The 22,913-nt window shown below is 40.7% G+C and overlaps 1 protein-coding gene across 2 annotated transcripts in view; it reads left to right on the top strand.

Annotated features, from left to right (window-relative positions):
- The window catches only part of HIRIP3 (HIRA interacting protein 3), a 69,450-nt gene that overhangs the window by 25,223 nt on the left and 21,314 nt on the right, over positions 1 to 22,913 (top strand). For both annotated transcript variants that reach the window (XM_053694852.1, XM_053694853.1), the window contains exons 3-5: positions 18,983 to 19,100; positions 19,888 to 21,428; positions 21,545 to 21,704. In XM_053694852.1, the coding sequence (XP_053550827.1) occupies positions 18,983 to 19,100; positions 19,888 to 21,428; positions 21,545 to 21,704 (1,819 nt within the window). The remainder of the gene's footprint in view (positions 1 to 18,982; positions 19,101 to 19,887; positions 21,429 to 21,544; positions 21,705 to 22,913) is intronic.

Below are 22,913 nucleotides of genomic sequence, written 5' to 3'. Positions count from 1 at the left end.
CCTGATTCCGTCTCGTCTGACTATTCGCTTTGGCTCCTGACTCGGCTCGTCTGACTACCAGCTCTGGTTTTGACTCCTGGCTTATTTGACTTGTGGACTTTTTATAATGTTTTGCTATTAATAAAGGTGTGATTATTTTTGCACTTCTCGTCTCAGTCTTATTCCTGGCACCCTGAGAGGAGGAAACCAAACTAAAAATTTTAGCGACATTCTAAAGCAAAAACAGACAAAATACTGTTTTGTTATAGCAGGCTATATTACCCTTAAATGCCACTTAACAGTTAAAAGCTCACAAAAAAAACAAAGTGACAAACCAACGTGCTAAACACTATGCTTATAAAATTAATTTAAAGGTATAGACCTTAAATATAGTGAGGATGCTGTCACCTAAAGGGACATTAAATTTAAAAAATAATGTTCTATAATTCTGCACATAGTGTAGAATTATGAAACATTATCTTAGCGACAGGTTTAAAAAATGAAAATATTTGAGAGATGTTCGCTTTCAAAGTTGCACTTACCTGGTCTACTCTCCAGGCTCTTCTGATCAGGTCTTCTTTTTCAAAAGCAGTTTGTGGGCACTCTGTCGGATCACAGCGCACCTGATCACGCTATTGAACTAAATGTAGCTTGCTCTGGTCTGGTAACTGTTTTGAAAACTTATTAGCCTCTGCCTGCAAACCTTTTCAAATCCCAACTGTATTTTAGCACGACTGTTACTTGCTTATAGTGCCCTACTGGCCCTGCCTGTGAATCTTTCTTTTTATTTTAGTAGATATGCAGTTCAACCAATCGGACGTCAGACTGACGGCTGCTCTGCATTAGAGTCCAGACAAGTTGTGTGACAGCTGGTGTATGCGCATTAGAGTGAAGTAGACATGTAATGTGCATAGCATGAGAAGATGCTCTGATATGCATAGAATCCTGATTAATAAAGTAACAGACTGGCAGAAGCAGTAGTGTCATAATAATATCTCCTCAAACTATAGACCACACTGGCCCTCTAAGGTTTTGTTGGGGTTTTTGTAACTGGTTGATAAAAAAAAAAAAAGAGGAGGCAAAGAGCACCCCAGCAAAGCTGTTAAGTGTAACTTCCCTTACCCATGTTCCCCAGTCATTCTCTTTGCCTCTGTCAATGGAGGTTGTGCAAAGTTGGTGTCTGAAGATATTTAATCCTTTTATGGGTACTTTCCCTGCAATAACACAAATAATTTGAAATTACTGGCACTAGTTTAAAGTGAATATAGGAATAAACGGAATAACATTAGTACATTCTGGTGCTACCCCCCATATAATATATACAATCAGGATTATTAGGAAAGAACCAAAGTGGGGGTTTAAATGAGCACTCCTTCCTATGGATTACGTATTAAAAGTCAAAGCTTTAATGGTATTAAGTTAAAATGGAGAATATAATCTCCTAAAGTGTCAAATAAACCAACCAAAATAAACGATATTACTGTGATGTCAAGTCATCCCCCCCCCTGTTTCCTGGCTGATAACTGCATACCTTGGCTTCAGGTGACGGGGATGACCAACATATAGAGTTTTAAAATAAGTGCAAAAGAACATGCACTGTGAAGCACAAACACGTTTCGGCTGTCTTAGCAGCTTTTCTCAATGTGAAATGACAAACCGAGGCCCGGGTGCTACCCTTTAATATACCTAAACCTATATTTTAATTATCCAATGATATAGTTATAAAAATTCTACGCCCCCTTGTTGACCAATCAGGTACAACTACGTGTCATAAGGTGGGCGTGTAAATAAAATCTGTTTCCATTGGTTACCGGCTTGTGTATGTCATATTGTTGTTTTATATGCGTGTAGTATCCTGCCTGTCACAATCTAATAGTTATCGATGTTCTCATATAGTGGGCAGAAATGCCTCTTTTTCTCACCCTTTGGAAGCGGCAGTACCCACATACTCTGATACAATACCAATTGCACAATACTCGTGATATAGAAATCAATATAAAAAATATATAAAAAGATATAGGTTTTGTATGGGCAGCACTTGATGATGGTGAAATTCCTTACAATGTATTATGTATCATATAGTAGTTAGTGCTTTCTTTGTATTATTCAGGATCAAGTTATCATATCTAATATTATTTTGATATAAGGTATCAGTGTATGTTAACATGGGTCTTTTACTCCGTTATACCTAGTGTATATCCTTACTCTGTAATTGCATATGTTGCAGTAGTAAAGTGATCTTAAAATTCTAATATTAAGCTTACTCTTTTCTGTAATTAGTAAGGATGTAACTGGTTTGCAAAAATATATATTTATAAAGTCTGTTTATTATGATGTCTCATTGACGTTATTCTTTCTGGAATGACATCCTATGTTATTACAAACAACCATCAATCCTAAAGGACATACATACTACTCAAATGATACTCACACATTGATAGTTATTACACCTATTTAAGATACATTATCTCGTGTCTACTTTATAACAAAGGTTTGAAAGTGATATTACACTTAGTTACAATTTCTATAAAAAGACCCAATAATTGTTAGCTTCGTTCATCCCATTGGGCATAACTGTATTTAGTTTGAAAATCCAATTGGTTTCTTTTCAGGTATAACTGAGTAAAAGATCCATGTTAACATACACTGATACCTTATATCAGAATAAGATTTAGATATGATAACTTGATCCTGAATAATACAAAGAAAGCACTAACTACTATATGATACATAATACATTGTAAGGCCTTTCTGCCCAATATATGAGAACATTGATAACTATTAGATCGTGACAGGCAGGATACTACACGCATATAAACAACAATATGACAGACACAAGCCGGTAACCAATGGAAACACATTTTAATTATACGCCCACCTTATGACACATAGTTGTACCTGATTGGTCAACCAGGGGGCGTAGAATTTTTATAACTATATCATTGGATAATTAAGGTATAGGTTTAGGTATATTAAAGGGTAGCACCCGGGCCTCGGTTTGTCATTTCACATTGAGAAATGCTGCTAAGACAGCCGAAACGCGTTTGTGCTTCACAGTGCATGTTCTTTTGCACTTATTTTAAAACTCTTTCTATATGTTGGTCATCCCTGTCACCTGAAGCCGAGGTATGCAGTTATTAGCCAGGAAACAGGGGGGGATGACTTGACACCACAGTAATATTTTGGTTGGTTTATTTGACACTTTAGGGTCTCCATTTTAACTTAATACCATTAAAGCTTTGACTTTTAATACGTAATCCATAGGAAGGAGTGCTCATTTAAACCTCCACTTTGGTTCTTTCCTAATAATCCTGATTGTATACTTTCCCTGTAAGCAAGGATTGGAGTCTAGCTGTGTCTACGTCAATCTCTTTAGTAAGTGTAGTGGTGACTTTTAGCATTTAGAAGGCGGCAAGGTAGTCTTTGCTTTACTTCTTACACGTTTGATACCCCTTTGCAGAAAGCCAGGGTTGGTTACTCTGTTCTTTCTTTTACTACAGGTCCATGACAGGGAGTGGAGTACCTGTCACACCTAAGTAGCTGTTATCTGCCCTGCAGCTGGATCCACAGGTAAGTGCCTTCTAGGTATTGAAGGACTGCACTTTAGAAATTAAATCCTCAAGTGGATCTATTTGGGAGTGTATATGTGTGTGTATATATATATATATATATATATATATATATATATATATATATATATAATAGAACACTTGGTAAGTAAAAAGCGCACACATAGACTATCAGCAATATCATTTCAAAGGTACCTGTATATCGCTCACTGTCCAGTAACACGCTGGGGAGCAATTGGATCAGAGTGTATGGAGATCTGCAGCTGTGGAGACTGAGCCGGTCTGTGATCAGCGTCTGAGTAAATAAAGTATATTCCACTGGGTTGTCCCCACTTGTAGCGCAAAAAACCTCTCCAAAGAAAAGTAAAACTTCCTTTATTGTGATATCAAAAGTAAAAACATGACAGCCTACACACGACTGTAATAAAGCACAATATGTAAAAACACAGTGTCAGTGATCTGAACCACATGCAGACATGTTTCGTGCAGTTGCGCACTTGATCACTGCTTGAAAATCTTTGCAGGCACGTTTGTATGTTTAGGAGACTAAGGGGTTAATATATAGCAAATTGCTAGGAGTTTCCCCATAGTATGAGACTGGCTGAGAGCTTAGGTTTTTTTCTTCCCTTTTTTTTTTTTTTTTTTTTTTTTTTTTTTTTTTTTTACCTGTCAGTAGGAAATTAAACAATCCTGTACAATAGGTACAAAAATGTTTTTATTTACTGTTCAGTCAGAGCCGTTACGGAAGGCACGCTTTTACTTTGTGGTGCAGTTTCCTTTTTTATGGCACTCACGTTATTCTCCGCTCTTCCGTTGCGTTCGCAGTCGCATTTGAAGAGTGGAGGAGCTGGTGTCGACTATTGCGGCTGGTGACTTCTACCGATCGGATCGTCTATTATTGGAAGAGGACCTTTTATTCACTGTGGGAGAGTCCTTTTTCCTTATACTAGTGGCGTATATCACTCCTCAGTAAGGTAGGACGCTTCTGTTACCTGTGAAGTGTGTGAGGTTTTCTTTTCTAAAGTTTTTTTTCTTTATTGCTTAAAGGAATTATATAATTTTATTTTTAACGTTATTACTGGGAAACCAGTTCTGTTATAATGGACACAGAACAGGATTCATCTATTACATTTGATACATGTTTACTTTGTTTATAGCCTCTAATTGTGCTCCCTATGCAATTTTGTTCCTTATGCTTATCTAAGACGATAACATTTAAAGATAATTTCCTTCAGAGCCAAATGTCTCTCAGGATATTGCTGTTCAGGACATTCCTCCGCTTTCTCCTCAAACGTCTTAATCCTTAGTAGTTTCTCATACAGTGCCCTGCGGTTCCTCTTGTCAGTATATTTATGAAAATCTTAGTAGTGCTCTCCAAATAATATATCAGCTTATGGCAGGGTTATAACACAAAACAAATAATAATTATCCTTAAAAATAGAAACTCTTAACCAACATGCATCTACTAGAAACCATACAATTAATATAAATATCTGAATTCTTTTATTTAGTTAATATCCATGAACATTTTGAAATATATTTGTAATAAAAGGAATATGAAATACTATTATACACGTTAAAACCAATTATTAAGATATGCTATCCTTCTTACAAAGCCCAGAAAAATGTATCTTTAAAAAACCAACCTTTCATTCAGAGCTGCATTTAAAATATTACAATGAGACTAAAATCTTTAACTTTTAACATCCAAGCAATACGATTCTAAACAGTGCTTATAAACAATAGGATAATTTATATTATGCTATTTAACTGCAATTTATCCTAATACAATATTGATTTAAAACACCAGAACTTTCACAGAAAAATCACTTAGTCTACCAGATACAAGTTTAAAACACATAGGCTTATGAAATACTATCTTGGAATATAAACTACTTCTTTAAATCTGCTTATTATAATTTAACTGTAGTGACTATGCATATAACTTATCTTACCAAAAATCTTGTATACTTTACCAAGTAAACCAATCGATATCCGGTTTCCAATGTTTCTCAACAGATTCAATTTCACCTCAGAATCTCAAAATTTGGGGATAATGCATATGGAGTCCAAGAGTAGGTGTGTGCTTTAATAATAACCACAGTAGTTATTCCTTCAGGATTAGCCAGCAACCTCTTATCAGTCTCTATGCTTTATTATTATCGGTTATTTGTAGAGCGCCAACAGATTCCGCAGCGCTATAAACAAAGGAGGAGTACAACAAAACAATTATAGGGTAGAGGGCCCTGCCAAGAGTTGCACTGTTGTAGTCAGCTCTTAAGAAGGTGATCTACAAACAGCTTGACTTTTAGGCTTACATGCTAAGAGGGTTCAGGGGATTGCAGTGGAGGAGAGGAACTGGTATTAGGAAAGGTTAGCGTAGGTTGTATGCGTCCCTGAACAGTAGAGTCTTTAGGGAGCACTTGAAGCTTTTAAAACTAGAAGAGAGTCTTGTGGAGCGAGGCAGAGAGTTCCACAAGATGGGAGCCAGTCTGGAGAAGTCCTGTAAACGGGAGTGTGATGAGGTGACAAGAGAGGAGGAGAGTAGGAGGTCATGAGCAGAGCGAAGGGGACGGGAGGGAGAGTATCTGGAGACAAGGTCTGAGATGTAGGGGGTAGCAGTGCAGTTGAGGGCTTTGTATGTAAGAGTTTTGTGTTTTGATCCTAGAGGCAAGAGGAAGCCAGTGAAGGGATTGGCAGAGAGGTGCAGCAGATGAAGAGCGACGTGTAAGGAAGATGAGTCTGGCAGAGGCATACATTATGGATTGTAAAGGAGCTAGGCAGTGGGGAGACCAGAGAGGACAGAGTTGCAGTAATCAAGGCGGGAAAGAATGAGAGAGTGGATTAAAATCTTAGTTGTGTCTTGTGTAAGGAAGTGTCTAATTTTAGAGATGTTTTTAAGGTGGAAGCGGCAGGCTGTAGCCAAGGACTGAATGTGAGGAGTGAAGGAAAGATCTGAGTCAAATGTGACCCCGAGACATCGGGCATGCGGGGTAGGGGTAATGATGGAGTTGTCGACAGTTATAGAGATGTTGGGGGTGGAGATTTTGGAAGAAGGGGGGAAAATGAGGTGCTCAGTTTTGGAGAGATTTAGCTTGAGGTAGTGAGAGGACATCCAGGAAGAGATGTGAGAAAGACAGTTAGTGACACGGGTTAGCAAGGAAGGAGATAGTTCTGGTGCAGAGAAGTAGATTTGGGTGTCGTCGGCATACAAATGATATTGGAAACCGTGGGACTTAATAAGGGAACCTAGTGATGACGTATAGATTGAGAAGAGAAGGGGACCGAGGACAGAGCCTTGCGGTACTCCGACAGAAAGTGGTGACGGGGCAGAGGAGGTCCCAGAGAAGGCTACACTGAAGGTACGGTTTGACAGGTAGGAAGAGAGCCACAAAAGGGCTGTGTCACAGATGCTGAAGGATTTGGAGGGTTTGGAGCAAAAGAGGGTGGTCGACCGTGTCAAAGGCTGCGGACAGATCAAGGAGGATAAGCAGAGAGAAGTGGCCTTTTGATTTAGCAATTTATTTAGTAGGTCGTTGGTGACCTTAACAATAGCTGTCTCTGTGGAGTGATAGGGACGAAACCCAGATTGCAGCGGGTCAAGAAGGGAGTTTAACGTAAGGAAATGGGATAGGCGTGCATATACTAGTTTTTCGAGAAGCTTTGACGCAAGAGGGAGGAGGGAAATTGGGCGGTAGTTGGATGGGGAGGTAGGATCAAGGGAAGGTTTTTTGAGGATAGGTGTGACCAGTGCATGTTTCATCGATGAGGGAAATGTACCAGTGCTGAGGGAGAGGTTGAAAATGTGTGTTAGTATAGGGGTAAGGGTAGCAGAGAGAGAGGGGAGCAGCTGTGAGGGGTTAGGGTCAAGGGGACAGGTAGTGAGGTGAGAGCGCAGTATAAGTGCTGAAACTTCGTCCTCAGTAACAGGGGAGAATGAACTAAGTTTCAGGTTATGAGGGTTGTGGTTGAGTGAGAGTATTTGAGGGGGGGAGAGAATGGAATTGTGTTGAGAGCTGATTTCATGTCTGATGGAATCAATTTTGTTAATGAAGTGACTGGCGAAGTTGTATTAGGAAGTGGGGGAGGGTGGAGGAGAGTATTGAAAGTGGAGAACAAATGTTTTGGGTTTGAAGAAAGATTAGAGATAAGAGTAGAGAAGTAGTGTTGCTTGTGGAGATTAAGGGCAGAGTAGTAGGAGTTCAAGATTAATTTGTAATGAAGAAAATCAGCTGAACTCCATGATTTTCTCCAATGCCGTTCAGCAGTACGGGAACATCTGCGTAGGTACCGTTTCAGAGGAGTATGCCAGGGCTGGGGATGAGTGTGATTTCCTAGCAGTGGTAAGAGGGGCGAGATTGTCAAGGACGGATATAAGGGTGGAATTATAGTGGCAGATTGTTCAGGGCAGGAAAAGGAGGAGAAGGATGAGAGGAGCGGTTGAAGGGAATTAGCAAGTTGCTGATTTAAAGACCTAATGCTTCTGTGAAGTTTGGTGTGAGGAGTAGAAGGTGGGAGAGTTGTAGGAAGGGATGATATGTTGCAGGTAAGGAGATGGTGGTCAGAAAGAGGAAAAGGGGAGTTTGAGAAGTTTGAGAGAGTGCATCGATAGCTAAAGATCAGAAATAGCTAAAGATCATCTGATTTCACCCCTCCCCTTTTTTTTTGATTATTATCAGTCATTGGTGAGTATTGGAAACGCCCACGGAAGCCTTGTCTCGTATTGGTTCTTTGCAACTGAACATGGATTGGTTTATTTGGTAAGTATGTTGTCAAGGAAATGCATCCTTGCAACAACCAGTCATCTCATGGCTGCAATTTCGCATCATGACACTAGGTGGCAGCAGACAGCACAACACCGCAATACATGCAGCACTATTTCTAAACATTTTACACTTAATTCAGTATTTCTATGAAATGGTTATTCATTTTATCATAATTTACTGCAACAACTATTCACAATATTTGTTTTGGATAAGTTATATCTTATGAATTTTCTGATCATTTTGATATGAAACATCAAATATATCTAACATTATATTAAAATAATTTATATTTCATTTAGCCTAACAGTTTATATTTCATAGTCATATCACATCAAAGTAACTTCCATATATTCATCTCACTATATTTTAAGAAATGTATTTAAAACTTTATAAACATTTATTGCACATTCATATGATATTACTTATTTCATCCCATGCAGATCTGAAATTATATGCCTGAAAAATACAAACAATATAGAGGTTATTAAACATTTTAGACTGACTAAATAGTTATCTCCCAAGCTTAGCAAATACCCATGTAATAATAGAGAATTAGAATTAGACAATTTCCCAAATTTCTATATTTAATACATTTTATTTATATATATATATATATATATATATATATATATATATATATATATATATAATATAATCTCCTGTAAAACATGTGGGTTTCAGTCAGATATTACATGCATAAACATATTTAAAAAAAAATATAAAATAACTTGATATAAACAGAAATAAAAATGGGACACCACCACAATTTCCCTGTACTGATACTTATTTTTTTTGCATATTCACATACACTTATATATTTTAAACTTTGAAGCCAGACAAGAATGTAAGAATGCTCTAAAAAAATAGTGTATGCAGGATTAGTTGAAGCTGGACAATTGAAAAATAAATAACAGGCCAGTAATGGAAAAGGCAAATTTATTACATTGGGAATTAAGTGTGACTGTGTGTGTGTGTGTGTATATATATATATATATATATATATATATATATATATATATATATATATATATATATATATATATTTCATGTATATTTGATTATGGGGTAAGGACCTAGTTTGATACAGGGAAGAGTGAGTGTGTGCCTATATCAAAGAAGACAAGGGCCAAACCTTGTGTGTGTATTTGGAGACAGAAAGCTGTGGATGCATGATGCATCTGTATAGAAAATAGTGGGGAGGCATGCAAGTGTGTTTAGGGATATAGGGACCTATATGTAACAATTACAAAGAGTTGTGTATAGATATAAGGAATACAGGCAGTTGTGTATTTGACATATGGTTTGTGTATGTGTATAGATAGATATAGATTAGATAGTGAGAGCTGTGTATTGGAAAATGGTGTGTGTGTATAGAGGCAGAGTGTTGTGCACTTGATACAGGGAGCTGTGTATATAGAGAGACAGGGAGCTGTGTATGACATGTATTTGGGTTTGGGGACACAGTGCTGTATTTGTATTTCAGAGAGAGTTGTAGAAGTATATGTAAGAATATAGCTGTTTGTGTGTGATATAGTAGTGGGGGTTGTGCATTTGATGAAGAGATCATTTTGGTGCCATAAACCTATTTCATTCACAAAGCTATGCCAATATATCTACAGTCCACAAAGCTGTTCATTTTTTTAGCATATAGTGGTATGGCCCTGGTATTTCAAATAGAAAACTGTGTATGCATATATGTGGATATGTTGGAGCTGTGTAGGTATGGTGTGTACATGCCCAGGTTTTTCTTAATGGGAGCTGAATTTTTTGTGTATGGTAGCCCAGACCTGCATATTTCTTACAGACAGCTGTGCTTTGTGTATATGGTGGTTCAGATCTGAGTATTTCATAGTGGGAGCTATGTTTGTGTGTATGCTGACAGACATGGGTGTTTCATTGAGAGAATGTGTGTGTGTGCGCTGGCATACTGGGTATTTCCTAGTTGGTGCTCTGTTTGAGTGCATGGTGACACAGATCTATTCTTGGTATATCATAGTCAGATATGTGTTTGCGACTTTGTGTATATGGTGGCACTGAGCAGGGCATTTTACAGTAAATGTTGTGTTTGTTTGTGTGTATGGTGCCACACAGATCTGGGTATTTCACAGTGGGGGAGATGTTTGTGTGTATGTGTGGTGCCACACAGACCTAGGTATTTCTCAGTGGGGGAGATGTTTGTGTGTATGTGGTGCCCCAGACCTGGGTATTTTCAGTGTGGGATTGACTGAGGTTTGTGTGTATGGTGCCACAGACCTGGATATTTCACAGTGGGGTTGAGGTCCGTGTGTATAGTGCCACAGTCTGACCTGGGTATTTCACAGTGGGGGCAGCCGCATAAGGCATTGCATGGTACCACTGTGGTGTCATTTATTTCAGGAAAAATGCCTTGTGTGTATCATGGTAAAAAAACCTGGGTATTTCATAGTGATAGCTGTACAGTACATAGCATGGCTGGCTGCTGAAGTCGCTATTTGCCATTTGATAGCCTGCTATACCACACCACAGTCATTTATTTCAGGAGAAATGCTGCCTTATGGACCTGGTAAAAAAAACCTGGATATAGGTATTTCATAGTGATAGCTCATAGCATGGCCATAATGACAATATCATAGGTATTTGCCTGCCATTTGTCCCATGACTCCCATAAGCCCCCTATATAGCACCCCAGGGTCCAGGTTGCTTAGTACTGTGGGCTGTGGCTGAGCTGAGTGAGACAGTGACTCTTACTGCCGCTCATCACCCCCCTGGCCCCCTCCGAGTACTCACAGTTCACACCAGTCCTCCTCCCGCCTGGTCACCCCTGCTGGCCCCATTCGTCTTCCTTACCAGTCCTCTCCGCTCCGGTGACTGTCCTGGCTTGCTGGCACCTGTCCGTCTGCGTCGCGATCCACAAGTCTCACACACTGCAGTGCTCTCTGCTGCGATACCCGCCGACGCTGTCAGTGCGCGCGATCCTCACAGCCGCTCCTCACTGCCCTGGGAGGGAGATCACGTGCGTGTCTCCCTCCATCCACAACGTCGTGCGGCAAGTCAGTACTGTCAGTGGCAACAACAGTCTGGGACAGGAAGGCGGGCGGCTGAAAAAAAGTCACGTGACCTCGGCAAAAAGCCGGGTCACGTGACTTGCCGAACGATAAATAATTTTTCTCAAATTTAATGTAAAAAAAAATAAAAAAAATATGCATTTGAATTTTGAAAGTGCCACTGTGCCGCCCCCCCAAAATCTGCCGCCCTAGGCCACGCCCTCGTTGGCCTAGGGATAAATACGCCCCTGATTCTGGGGCATGCATTCAGGGATGATTATTTGCTGTATGTTCAGTAAATCTCAGTCACACCTTAACATGTGTCTTTGAGATTCCAGTAAGCTAATTTCCATCTCATCAAGCTTCAAAAAGGGAGATTCCAGACACACTGTCTCCATACACTGTGTGGTGTCATTTGCACCTAAGTGTAATGCTGAAATTCTCACAAAAACATGTTTGGATTTTCATCTAGGCAGCAAATGCTTTAGTGTCAAGCCTTTGGAGACATCCTGTCTGCATACTAAATGGGGGGAGAGCTGAACATGAGTGAAGTCAGTTTGTCTGAAAGGAATAAATCACTTTCTCCTGATCAGTCAGATATTTGATTAAACATATATATTTATTAACCTTAAAATATATATATTAACCTTACATATACCTTGACACACTCAACCTCCTGGGGTTGTTTTTGCTGCACAGATAACTTCTGTGGTTTTTGCTGCTTTTCCCTCTTCGGGTAAGCGTAAGAGGAAATCTAGACATATTTCTGCTAGTAAGGTTTCTGACCCCTCTAAATCTGCGCTGGTCAGCCTTTCCAAGAAGTCTGATGAGGATACTTCAGTAGCTTCTGAAGGTGAAATCTCAGACTCTGATACTATGGGGGGGAAATCTTCTGAATCTGAAGAAGTTAATTTCGGATTTAAGCTTGAACATCTCTGATTTCTACTGAGGAGGTTCTAGCTACTTTGGAGGACTCTGAACCTTCTGTTGCAGTCAACCCTAAAAAGTATTCTAAACTTAACAGAGTTTATGATACTCCCTCTTCTTAAGATGTTTTTCCTGTTCCAGACAAGATGTCTGAAATTATAGCTCAGGAATGAGATAAGCCAGGGGTTCCTTTTTTCCCCTTTCCCTGTTTTTAAAAAGATGTTTCCTATTGCTGACTCGTGGCTCACGGTGCCTAAGGTAGAAGGAGCTATCTCTACTCTAGCTAAAAGAACTACTATTCCTATAGAGGATAGTTGTTCCTTTTAAGGATTGCATGGATAAGAAGCTGGAGGCTCACTTTAAAAAAAAAAAAAAAAGGTGTACATCCATCAAGGATTACAGTGGCAACCTGCGGCAAGTATTGCTACAGTTGCGGATGCAACATCTTACTGGTGTGATGCCCTGTCTGATCTGATTTTAGAGGAGATTACAATTGAGGAGATCCCAGATAGGATCAAGGCTCTTAAATTAGCCAGTACCTTTATCTGCAATGCCAACATGCAAGTAATTAGACTGGGACCTAAGATGTCTAGCTTCCATGTCCTAGCTCGTAGAGCTCTGTGGTTAAAATCTTGGTCAGCTGATGTTTCTTCAAAGGCCAAGCTTTTGGTTTTACCTTATAAAGGTAAAACCCTATTCGGTCCTGGTCTGGCAGAAATCATTTCAGAGATTTACGGGTGGAAAGGGATCTTTCCTACCTCAGGACAAGAATAGACCTAAGGGTCGACAGACTTCTAATTTTCGTTCCGTTCGCAACTTTTAAGGGACAGAAGTCTTCCTCCTCTTCTTCCAAAACCAGACAAATCCAGGTCCTCTTGGAAGTCTTGGCAGCCTTGGATAAGGGAAAGCAAAACAAGCAGCCTTCCGCTGACTCTAAATCAGCATGAAGGGACCACCCCCGATCTGATTTTGGATCAAGTGGGGGGCAGGCTTTCTATTTTTTAGACAGGCTTGGATATGCGATGTCCAGATCCGTGGGCTGTGGACATAGTATCCCAGGGTTACAAAATAGAATTCAAGTCTTGCCCTCCAAGGGGCAGATTTCTCCTGTCAAGACTATCCTCAAACCAGGTAAAGAGAGAGGCCCTCTTAAATTGTGTAGACTTATTCTCACTGGGAGTTATTGTACCAGTCCCTCTAGAGGAACAAGGTCAAGGATTCAAATCTATTTGTGTTTCCCAAAAAGGAGGGAACTTTCCGTCCAATCCTAGACTTAAAGTGCCTCAACAAATTCCTCAGGGGTCCGACCTTCAAGATGGAAACTATTCGTTCCATTCTTCCATTGGTTCAGGAAGGTCAGTTCATAACGACCATAGACCTGAAGGACGCATATTTAAATGTTCCCATTCACAGGGATCCTCACCCATTTCTATGGTTTGCCTTTCTGGACAAGCATTTCCAATTTGTTGCACTCCCGTTTGGTCTTGCCACGGCTCTCAGAATATTCACAAAGGTTCTGGGGGCTCTATTGGCAGTGATCAGATCCCAGGGAATTGCTGTGGAGCCTTATCTAGACGACATCTTGGTTCAGGCATCATCTTTTCAACTAGCAAAATCTCATACAGAGATGTTGTTGTCTTTTCTACGTTACCATGGGTGGAAAGTGAATCTGGAAAAGAGTTCTCTAGTTCCAGCTACAAGAGTGTGTTTCCTAGGGACAATCATAGATTCCCTGTCCATGAAGATTTTTCTGATGGACATCAGAAAATTCAAACTTCTGGCTTCTTGCCTTTCTCTCCAGTCTGCTATTCGTCCATCAGTGGCTCAATGCATGGAAGTGATTGGTCTGATGGTGGTTTCCATGGACATCATTCCTTTTGCTTGGTTCCATCTACGACCTCTGCAGCTTTGCATTCTCAGCCAATGGAAAGGAGACCATTCAGATTTATCACAGATGATAAATCTGGATCCCCTAACAAGAAGCTTTCTTTCGTGGTGGATTTCACAGGAACATCTGTCTCGGGCACTTGCTTCCTGAGATCTTCCTGGGAGATTGTGACTACGGACGCCAGCCTGTTAGGCTGGGGAGTTGTTTCGGGTTCTCTAAAAGCTCAGGGCCTGTGGTCTCGGGAAGAGTCTTCTCTTGGAGTTGAGAGCAATCTTCAATTCCTTGACAGTTTGGCCTCAATTATCTTTAGTCTGGTTTATCAGATTCCAGTCGGACAACATCACCTCAGTGGCTTACATCAACCACCAGGGAGGAACTCAGAGTTCCTTGGCCATGAAGGAGGTGATTTGCATTCTGCAGTGGGCGTAAGCTCACGATTGTCTCCTATCTGCCATCCACATTCCAGGAGTGGACAATTGGGAGGCGGATTTTCTGAGCAGACAGACTTTTCATCCTGGGGAGTGGGCTCTCCATCCGGAAGTGTTCTCAAGAATAACCCTCAGGTGGAGGGTTCCAGAGTTGGATCTGATGGTGTCTCGTCAAAACGTCAAGCTTCCAAGGTACGGATCAAAGTCAAGAGATCTTCAGGCCGCTCTGATAGATGCTCTGGCAGTTCTTGGAATTTCGGTCTAGCATACCTGTTTCCTCAGTTTGCTCTCCTTCCACGAGTCATTGCTCGTATCAAACAGGAGAGAGCGTCTGATTCTCTCATAGCTCCTGCCTAGCCTCACAGGATCTGGTGAAGATGTCCACTCTTCCAGCTTGGAGGTTACCTCTGAAGAAGGACCTTCTAGTTCAGGGTCTTTTCCTCCATCCAAATCTAGATTCTCTGAAGCTGACTGGAGATTGAAGGCCTAGTCCTGTCTAGATGTGTTTTTTCTGAAACGGCCATTAATACTATGCTTTAGGCTCGTAAACATGTTATTCGCAGGATTTAACATAAGGTATGGCGTAAATACCTTTTTTGGGGCGAATCTAAGAGCTTCTCCTGGAGCCCGGGTGAGGATTCCCCAAATGTTATCCTTTCTTCAGGATGGCCTGGAGAAAGGTTTGTCAGTCAGTACTCTAAAGGGTCAGATTTCTGCAATTCTATTCTTTTGCACAAACGTCTGGCAGATTTACCAGATGTTCAAGCTTTTGTTCAGGCCCTGGTCAGAATCAGGCCTGTGTTTAAACCTGTAGCTCCTCCTTGGAGCCTTAACCTAGTTAAAGTTTTGCAGCAGGCTCCGTTTGAGCCGATGCATGTTGTTGATATAAAATTATCTTGGAAGGTTTTGTTTCTCCTTAAAATTTCTTCCGCTCCAAGAGTTTCTGAGCTTTCAGCTCTGCTGTGTGATTCCTGTACCTTTTATTTTTCATGCAGATAAGGCAGTCTTTTGTACAAAATTTGGGTTTCCCCTAAGATGGTGTCGGATCGAAACCTTATTCAGGAAATTGTTGTTCCTTCTTTTTGTCCTAATCCTCCTCCTCATAAGGAACGTCTGTTGCATAACCTGGATGGTTGTGCATGCTACTAAAGATTTTCGGCAATCTTATGCCCTGTTTGTTGTTTTCTCTGGAAAGCGTAAGGGTCAGAAGGCCACTTCTACTACTCTTTCGCTCTGGTTGAGAAGTATGATTCGTTTTGCTTATGAGTCAGCTGGACAACAGCCTCCTGAGAGAATTACGGCTCATTCCACTAGGGCTGTCTCCTCATCTTGGGCTTTCAAAAATGAAGCTTCTGTGGAACAGATTTTTAAGGCGGCAACATGGTCCACTTTGCATACTTTTTACAAATTCTACAAATTTCATTCTTTTGCCTTTTCATTCTTTTTTGGGAGAAAGTATCTTCAAGCAGTAGTGCCTTCTGTTTAGGTCCTCCTGCCTTGCTCTCCCTCCCTTTTCATTCCGTGTCTTCTAGCTTGGGTATTGGTTCCCTTTAGTAATTGGAATGATGTTGTGGACTCTCCATGCCATATGAAAGAAAACAAAATGTATGCTTACTTGACAAATTTCTTTCCGGGCATGGAGAGTCCACGACCCCGCCCTCCTTTTTAAATTCTAATTCTGCAGTTTTTTTGAGTAAACCTCAGGCACCTCTATTACCCTTGTGTTTCTTCTTTTTACCATTTTCCTTCGGCTGAATGACTGGGGATTATGGGTAAGGGAAGTTACACTTAACAGCTTTGCTGGGGTGCTCTTTGCCTCCTCCTGCTGGCCAGGAGTTGAATATCCCACCAGTGGACGGATTGGATGCTCTGGGTAAAGTAAGATAAGGGACAGTCTACTCCAGAATTGTTATTGTTTAAAAAGATAGATAATTCCTTTTATTACCCATTCCCCATAATTACCCATTTGCATAACCAACACTGTTATATTTATATACTTTTTACCTCTGTGATTACCTTGTATCTAAGCCTCTGCTGACTGCCCCTTATCTCTGTTCTTTTGACAGACTTGCATTTTAGCCAATCATTGCTGATGTCTAGGTAACTCCAAGGGAGTAAGCACAATGTTATCTATATGGCACACATGAACTTTCTAGCTGTAAAAAAAAAAAAACTGTCAAAATGCACAGAGAATAAGGGCTTAGAAATTTAGCATGAGCCTACAAAGGTTTAGCTTGCAACAAAGAATACTAAGAGAACAAAGCAAATTTGATGAATAGGTAGACCTCTGAAAGTGAGTATGGCGTAATGCTATTAGAAACCGGATTAGGTTCCTGTCCTCATATGGCTAAACTAATAATGTGATTAATAGACAGCAGGCTATATTAGCATTTCTGCAATTTCTAAATCAGGAATTGGCAAATTCCTGTAGCCGGTGGCCATAGCTCCTAAAAAAATCTTCTAGGTTCTACATTGTTGGATTGTTGTACACAATTTATTTGTTCATTCCATTTCCTTACTGGTTCTGCTGTTTCACGCTTGTTAACTTCTCTTCTAAATTTCTGTGATTGTATCTTAATAGATTCAGATTTTTATTCCTCTCTAGTATTCACTGTGACCTCTTTACTGAATGTAGTTTCTTGCCATTTAAGTTTTATTACCAAATGCCTATACCTGACTGACACCATCAATGAAAAAAAACACTTCAGTGAATCTGTGTGCAAGCGCATACTATGGGCTAGATTTATTAAAGCCCTACGGCTGCAAGTTCTCACAAGAACTTGCTCGCCGTAATTTATCAAGCAGTGGTCACCAGACCGCCGCTTCCCTAACCTCTCCGCCACCCCTAAGGTGGCGAAATTCGATCTCCTCGGTCTAGTCAGACCAAGGAGATTGACCGCTCCTACCCGCTCTTGATTGGCTGTACGCGGGCAGGGGGCGGGATTGCACGCAAGCGCAAAATTGCGCTTGTGTGCAATGGCGAATACCTGCGGGTAATTTCGCCCCGCTACAGGCGAGCTGAGGCGTACAGGGGCGCGTATACGCGCCCCTGTCCGCCTCAGCTTTAATAAATCTAGCCCTATAGGTGGGCTGTTTATAATAGTGTATTTTATCTTACAACTGCTCTTCAGTTGATGAGACTATGTCCAGCATATAAATCTTTCTCTTTGGCATGTGGGATTTAAAGTGATTGTAAATCTTATTGTTTGTGAAATGCTAGGATTTACCATTGGAACAAATAAAGGGCCTTTCAGTCATGAAGTATAAAATACTTCATGCTGAAAGTTCTTTATTTGTTTGAAGCGTTCGCTGCACTGAGCAGCTAAGGCCGCCCACGACAGAACGCTATTTTGCTGTGAAGTTACGTTTCCACCTCTTAGCCAATAGCCATGCGAGCCAGTTGGCGCCAATGCTAGATAGCTAGCACGCTATTGGCTAAGATCACCTAACAACAAAATAGCGCTCTGCCGTGGGCTGCTTAAGCAGCTCAGTGCGTTCAAACAAATAAAGGAGCTTTATTTGTTCCAATGGTAAATCCTAACGTTTCACAAACACTTGTAGTTGCCATCACTTTAAGATATTAACAAATCCTTAATGTGAAAGAGAGAAGACCAGTCTTTCATGTCTCTGCTGTCTCGCTCTGTGTATCCTCTAGATCCTGTCACAAAAATTCAACCCCCCCTTCCCCCTGTGCTCTCATTAGATGCTCTGCATGGAAGATTTCAGTTGACCATTAATCTCCCACGGTGCAGCACTCCTAAGCTGATGTGTGCAAGAGAAGGTGACTTTAGGTTGGTCTGTACTGGAGAAGGAGAATTACTGTGTGCATGTGCAAGTGTTCCGACTGAAGCATATGGCACACAGCAGGGGGGGGACTTTCCTGACTGCAGCAGCCATCACTGCAAAGGTACAAAGTTTGATCATATGTGGATGATACTACAATTGATATTTGAGAAGCAATCGCCTCTCATGATTGGAGGAGGCAAGAAATGTACTGCTCTGCTCCATAAGCCGCAGTATTTCCTAATGATTGAATAATAGTAGTGACGATTCCCGTTATAAAAAAACACAGACTGACTTAAACTCTTTTATATAAATGTGTTAATTTATAGCGACGTTAAGGGCAATCCGAGGCATTAAACCATTCTCTGTCAAGTCACATTGCAGTTTATTTTTTTTTAATATTAAAGGGGTATGAAGCCCAAAATGTTTGTTAGGCAGAGCACAGCATTAAAAAAAAACTTTCCAATTGACTTCTATTATCAAATTTGCTTCGTTCCCATGATATTCTGTGTTGAAGAGATACCTAGGTATGCAGCTCGAGCACTACATGGGAGGAAATAGTTCTGCCCTCTAGTGCTCTTGCAGATGGATAACATTCTTGCATTATTTGTTTTTACAGGAAGAGGAATCCAGTGATGATGAACCACTTATTAAGAAAGTGCAGAAAAGACCCAGAGGTAGCAGTGACAGTGACAAAGGGGCCAAAGAACCCCCTGATAAGAAGAAATGTCTGGAGGGTAAGGATTGAGGAGGCTGGAAGAGGTCTTATTTGGCCTTGCAGAATGTCATTTGTATTATACATTAGAATTTTGTGAGTGTAATGAGGTAACAGTGAGAACGTATTTATACTATGGTCTGGGATAGTGTTGTGCACTGGGGCACGTGCAAACTAGGGAAATTCTCATACATTAGAATGCAGTAGAATAATAAGTGTTTATAATAAACTTGTTGCAAAAATGTAAATAAGTAATCCGCTTATAATGCAATGCAGTGATTAAACTATGCACTTATTACTTATCTTCAGGTTTCAAATAAGGTGTTTTATATTAGCATACACTGGTGCAAAGGCAGAAGAGTGCAGCTACGTTCGGCATCAGCACTTAGTGGAACACACGCAGCAGGTTTCACAAGTGCTAATGTCTGAGACATCTCTATAATGATACCCAACACTTTCCTGCCCCCTCTCAGATATTCTAATAATTAAAATAAAATAAATATAATGAGCTTCAGTTTAGCAGGCGTTTCTAAAGTTATGTCAATCACATTATTTCATGTTGCAAGCGTTTAGCAGACTGCGTGGTCGCCCTATATCCTTTGGAATATAACCTTCCACTTTTTCTTTATAATAACACTGCTTGAGAACAGAAGAGTGAAATACCAGTGTAACATTGCTTAAAGGCAATACTTCTGGGCATATTTATGTAATCTTCAGTGATTTTTTTTTATATATATATATAATGTATATGGTGTGAGGAATTACTAATTGTCTATCACCTACAGATAGTAACTGCGTGATTGTTTCAGGAAATAAGTCAGAAGAGGAGGATTCTGGAATTGAACCATCTTCAAGGGATGGGAAGAGACTTTCAGGAAGCTCTTCAGAGACCGCAGTATCTGAGATTCCAGCAAAGAAAGTTTGTGATGAAGAGTTTAGTAAGGCAGAGAAATGCCCAAACATGCAGCACGGAGAGAAAAATACTCAAAAGGAAAACAAGGCTAAAGACAGCGAGAGTGAGTCCGAAATATCATCATCTTCTGAAAAGAATGGTCCTAGAAAAGAGAAGGCAAAGGAATCTGCTGCGGCAAATAAAAAAGCCATATGCCTGGATAATTCAGACAATGAAATTGAAGGGATGAAGGCAACAAAGAAAAGAACACCTAGAAATAAATTACAAAAAACAAAAGTAGTGGCAAAGAGAGAGGGTGTGAAAAAGAAAGAATACAGTAGTGAGAATGAGACAGACAGTGAGGATGATAAACCAGTCAGAAAGAAAAAGAAAGTGAGTAAAAAGACAGAGAAAGATAACAGCGAAGAAAGTGATGCCAACCAGGAGAGTGCAAGTGGGAAAGAGTCAGATAGTGAGGCTGAAGAAAGCAAGAGTGAGTCAGAGATAAAGAAAGAGACGGATAGTGAGAGTGAAGAAGAATATAGTAAAAGAAAACAGACACCTCAGAAAGGCAAGAGAGGTGGCAAAATGACTAAGAGCGTGCAAAAAAGAAACTCAGACAGTGAGAGCGAAGGCGAAATAAGTAAAGGAAAGTGGAAAAGGTCACCCCAGAAGGCAACGAGAGATCTCAAAAGGAGTAAGAGTGTGCAAAAAAAAGATTCCGAAAGTGAGAGTGAAGAAGAAAATGGTAAAGGAAACCGGAGGACATTGCCACAGAAAGCCAAGAGTGGCAACAAAACAAGCAAGCGTGAGTCAAAGATAAAGAAAGAGACAGACAGTGAGAGGGAAGAAGAAATTAGTAAAGTAAAACCAAAAAAGATGCCCCAGAAAGGCAAGAGAGATGGCAAAACGAGTAAGATTGTGCAAAAGAAAGACTCGGAAAGTGAAGAAGAAATACAAGACACGAGGCAAACAAGAACACCAAGTAAGAAGACGACCAATACTGAGATTGAAGAGGAAGGGAGCAGCGAGAGTGCAGATGAGAGTCCCAATGCGAAGAAGACCTTTAAGAGAGGGAAGGAAACTAACAGAGGGTCTAAGACAAGATCTTCAGACAGTGAACCAGAGGTAACAATAAAGAAAGAAGAGAATGCTTCAAAGACAGATAGTGAGAGTGAAGAGGATAAGCATGAGTCAGAAGAGAGTGCACCAGAGGAGGAGGAAGTCAAAAGTGCCAAAACAGGAAAGCGACAGGGTGACGCAGAGACAGATAGTGAGGAATCTGAGGCCAGCATTAAAAAAAGTAAAGTCAAGAAAGAAGGGGAAGGTGGTGCAAGTGAAAGGAAAGCGGCAACAAAAAAGGATACAAAAGGCAAAGAGGATGCAGAGAAGAGTGATGCGTCTGACTCATCAGAGCCCAGCGAAGGAGGGAAGAACAGCAATAGTAAACCGGACACGGTAAGCTTGGCTAAATCTGAATCATGTAAATATTAGGGGAAACCGACCTAAATCTAGATGACTCTTTTCTCACCACGCCATCTTTTTATTATGTGTTCTCTTCCTCCTTTCTTCAGAGTTCCTCTAAAGAAAATCACCCCTCTGTTGCCCGTTTGAAGCGATACATCTTGACCTGTGGGGCACGGAGGAACTACAAAAAACTGCTGCAGAATTGCCGCTCAGTGAAGTCTATGGTAGAGGTCCTTAAGAAGGAACTGGAAGACTTGGGTGTAACTGGTGAGTGTAGAGATGGGGCATGGAGTGAAGACTATGGCAATCATCTTAAATGGCACAGGACGCCTCTGGATTTTGGTGTTTTTTACAAACATATAGATGGTGATTTTGTGACAGGCGAATAGTGAGTTGTTTTCATTTATAGCGTTACATATAATAGACTGTTGGGTGTTGAGGGAGTAGATGGAGATAATATGGGAGCAACATGGTGGATTGGTCGCATATCAAGTTAGGTTGAGTTGGAGGGAGGTGATTTGTGTAAGCAGTGGAGAGAATGGAATGGAAGGGCAAGCAATGTATTACTAGGGTGTAGTGTTGGAGGGAAATAGTGTTAGAAGTCTAGATGGGGAGTTTGAGGCACATGGTGTTGGCACAGCAGATGGTCAGTTTAAGAGTTAGTGCGTGAGTGCTGGAAGGTAGTGTGTGTAAGGCAGACTGAGAGCTTGTGGGAGAGCTGGATACATAGTGTAGGAAGGGCGGAGAGTTGAAGATAAGTGGGGTGAGATCAGCAGGCAGTGAGTTGGAGGGACATGTGGCACATGGCAAATTACAAAGAGTATAAGTGATAGATAGCAAACTACTGGGAGGTAGTGTGTTAGATGCAGACAGTTTAAGGGAGATGGTATAGGATGGTGAGTTGATGTGCAAGTCTCAAACCGCTGTTCCTCCACATCAGCTGTAAAGTGGTGACAAGATGAGCGTGTTTTGGATGGAAGATGTTGATGGGGGTAGCATATGAGGTGGGTATTTACCTACATTGCTTATATATGAGAATTTGTATGGAAATGCACACATTTAAATTACATTTTTATAACATTTGACCTCCAAAAATGTTTTAATGTTTTGGCTTTTTAAAATAAGAGAGAAATTTGTGGACAGAGCAAATATAGAGCAGAGTAAGAAGGGTAGATGGGCAAGAGTGATGGTTGGTAGGAAAGGTTGCTGGATAGGAGGAGAAAAACTGTGTAGAAATGCCGTCTAGACAGGTGGAGGTTTGTAGATCGGCAGACCGAGGGAAGTGGGGTAGGAAGGATAGACTTATGATGGTGACAAAGGGAGGGCGACTGGGCCAGAAAATGCTAGCTCTGCTTTTAAAAATTGTACATCAAATTGAGAGCTTTAGAGAATTTGGTGTAAGAAGAGTAAACTGGGGGGGGGGGGGTTGGGTAGGAAGGGTGGATTAGCGGGTGCAGGGAAGTGGGCTAGATATTT

This window comes from Bombina bombina, chromosome 11 (genome assembly GCF_027579735.1).
Source record: "Bombina bombina isolate aBomBom1 chromosome 11, aBomBom1.pri, whole genome shotgun sequence".
NCBI classification, from domain to species: Eukaryota; Metazoa; Chordata; class Amphibia; order Anura; family Bombinatoridae; genus Bombina; species Bombina bombina.
Note: the sequence above shows the minus strand (reverse complement) of the source record. Positions and strands in the feature narration are given on the sequence as shown.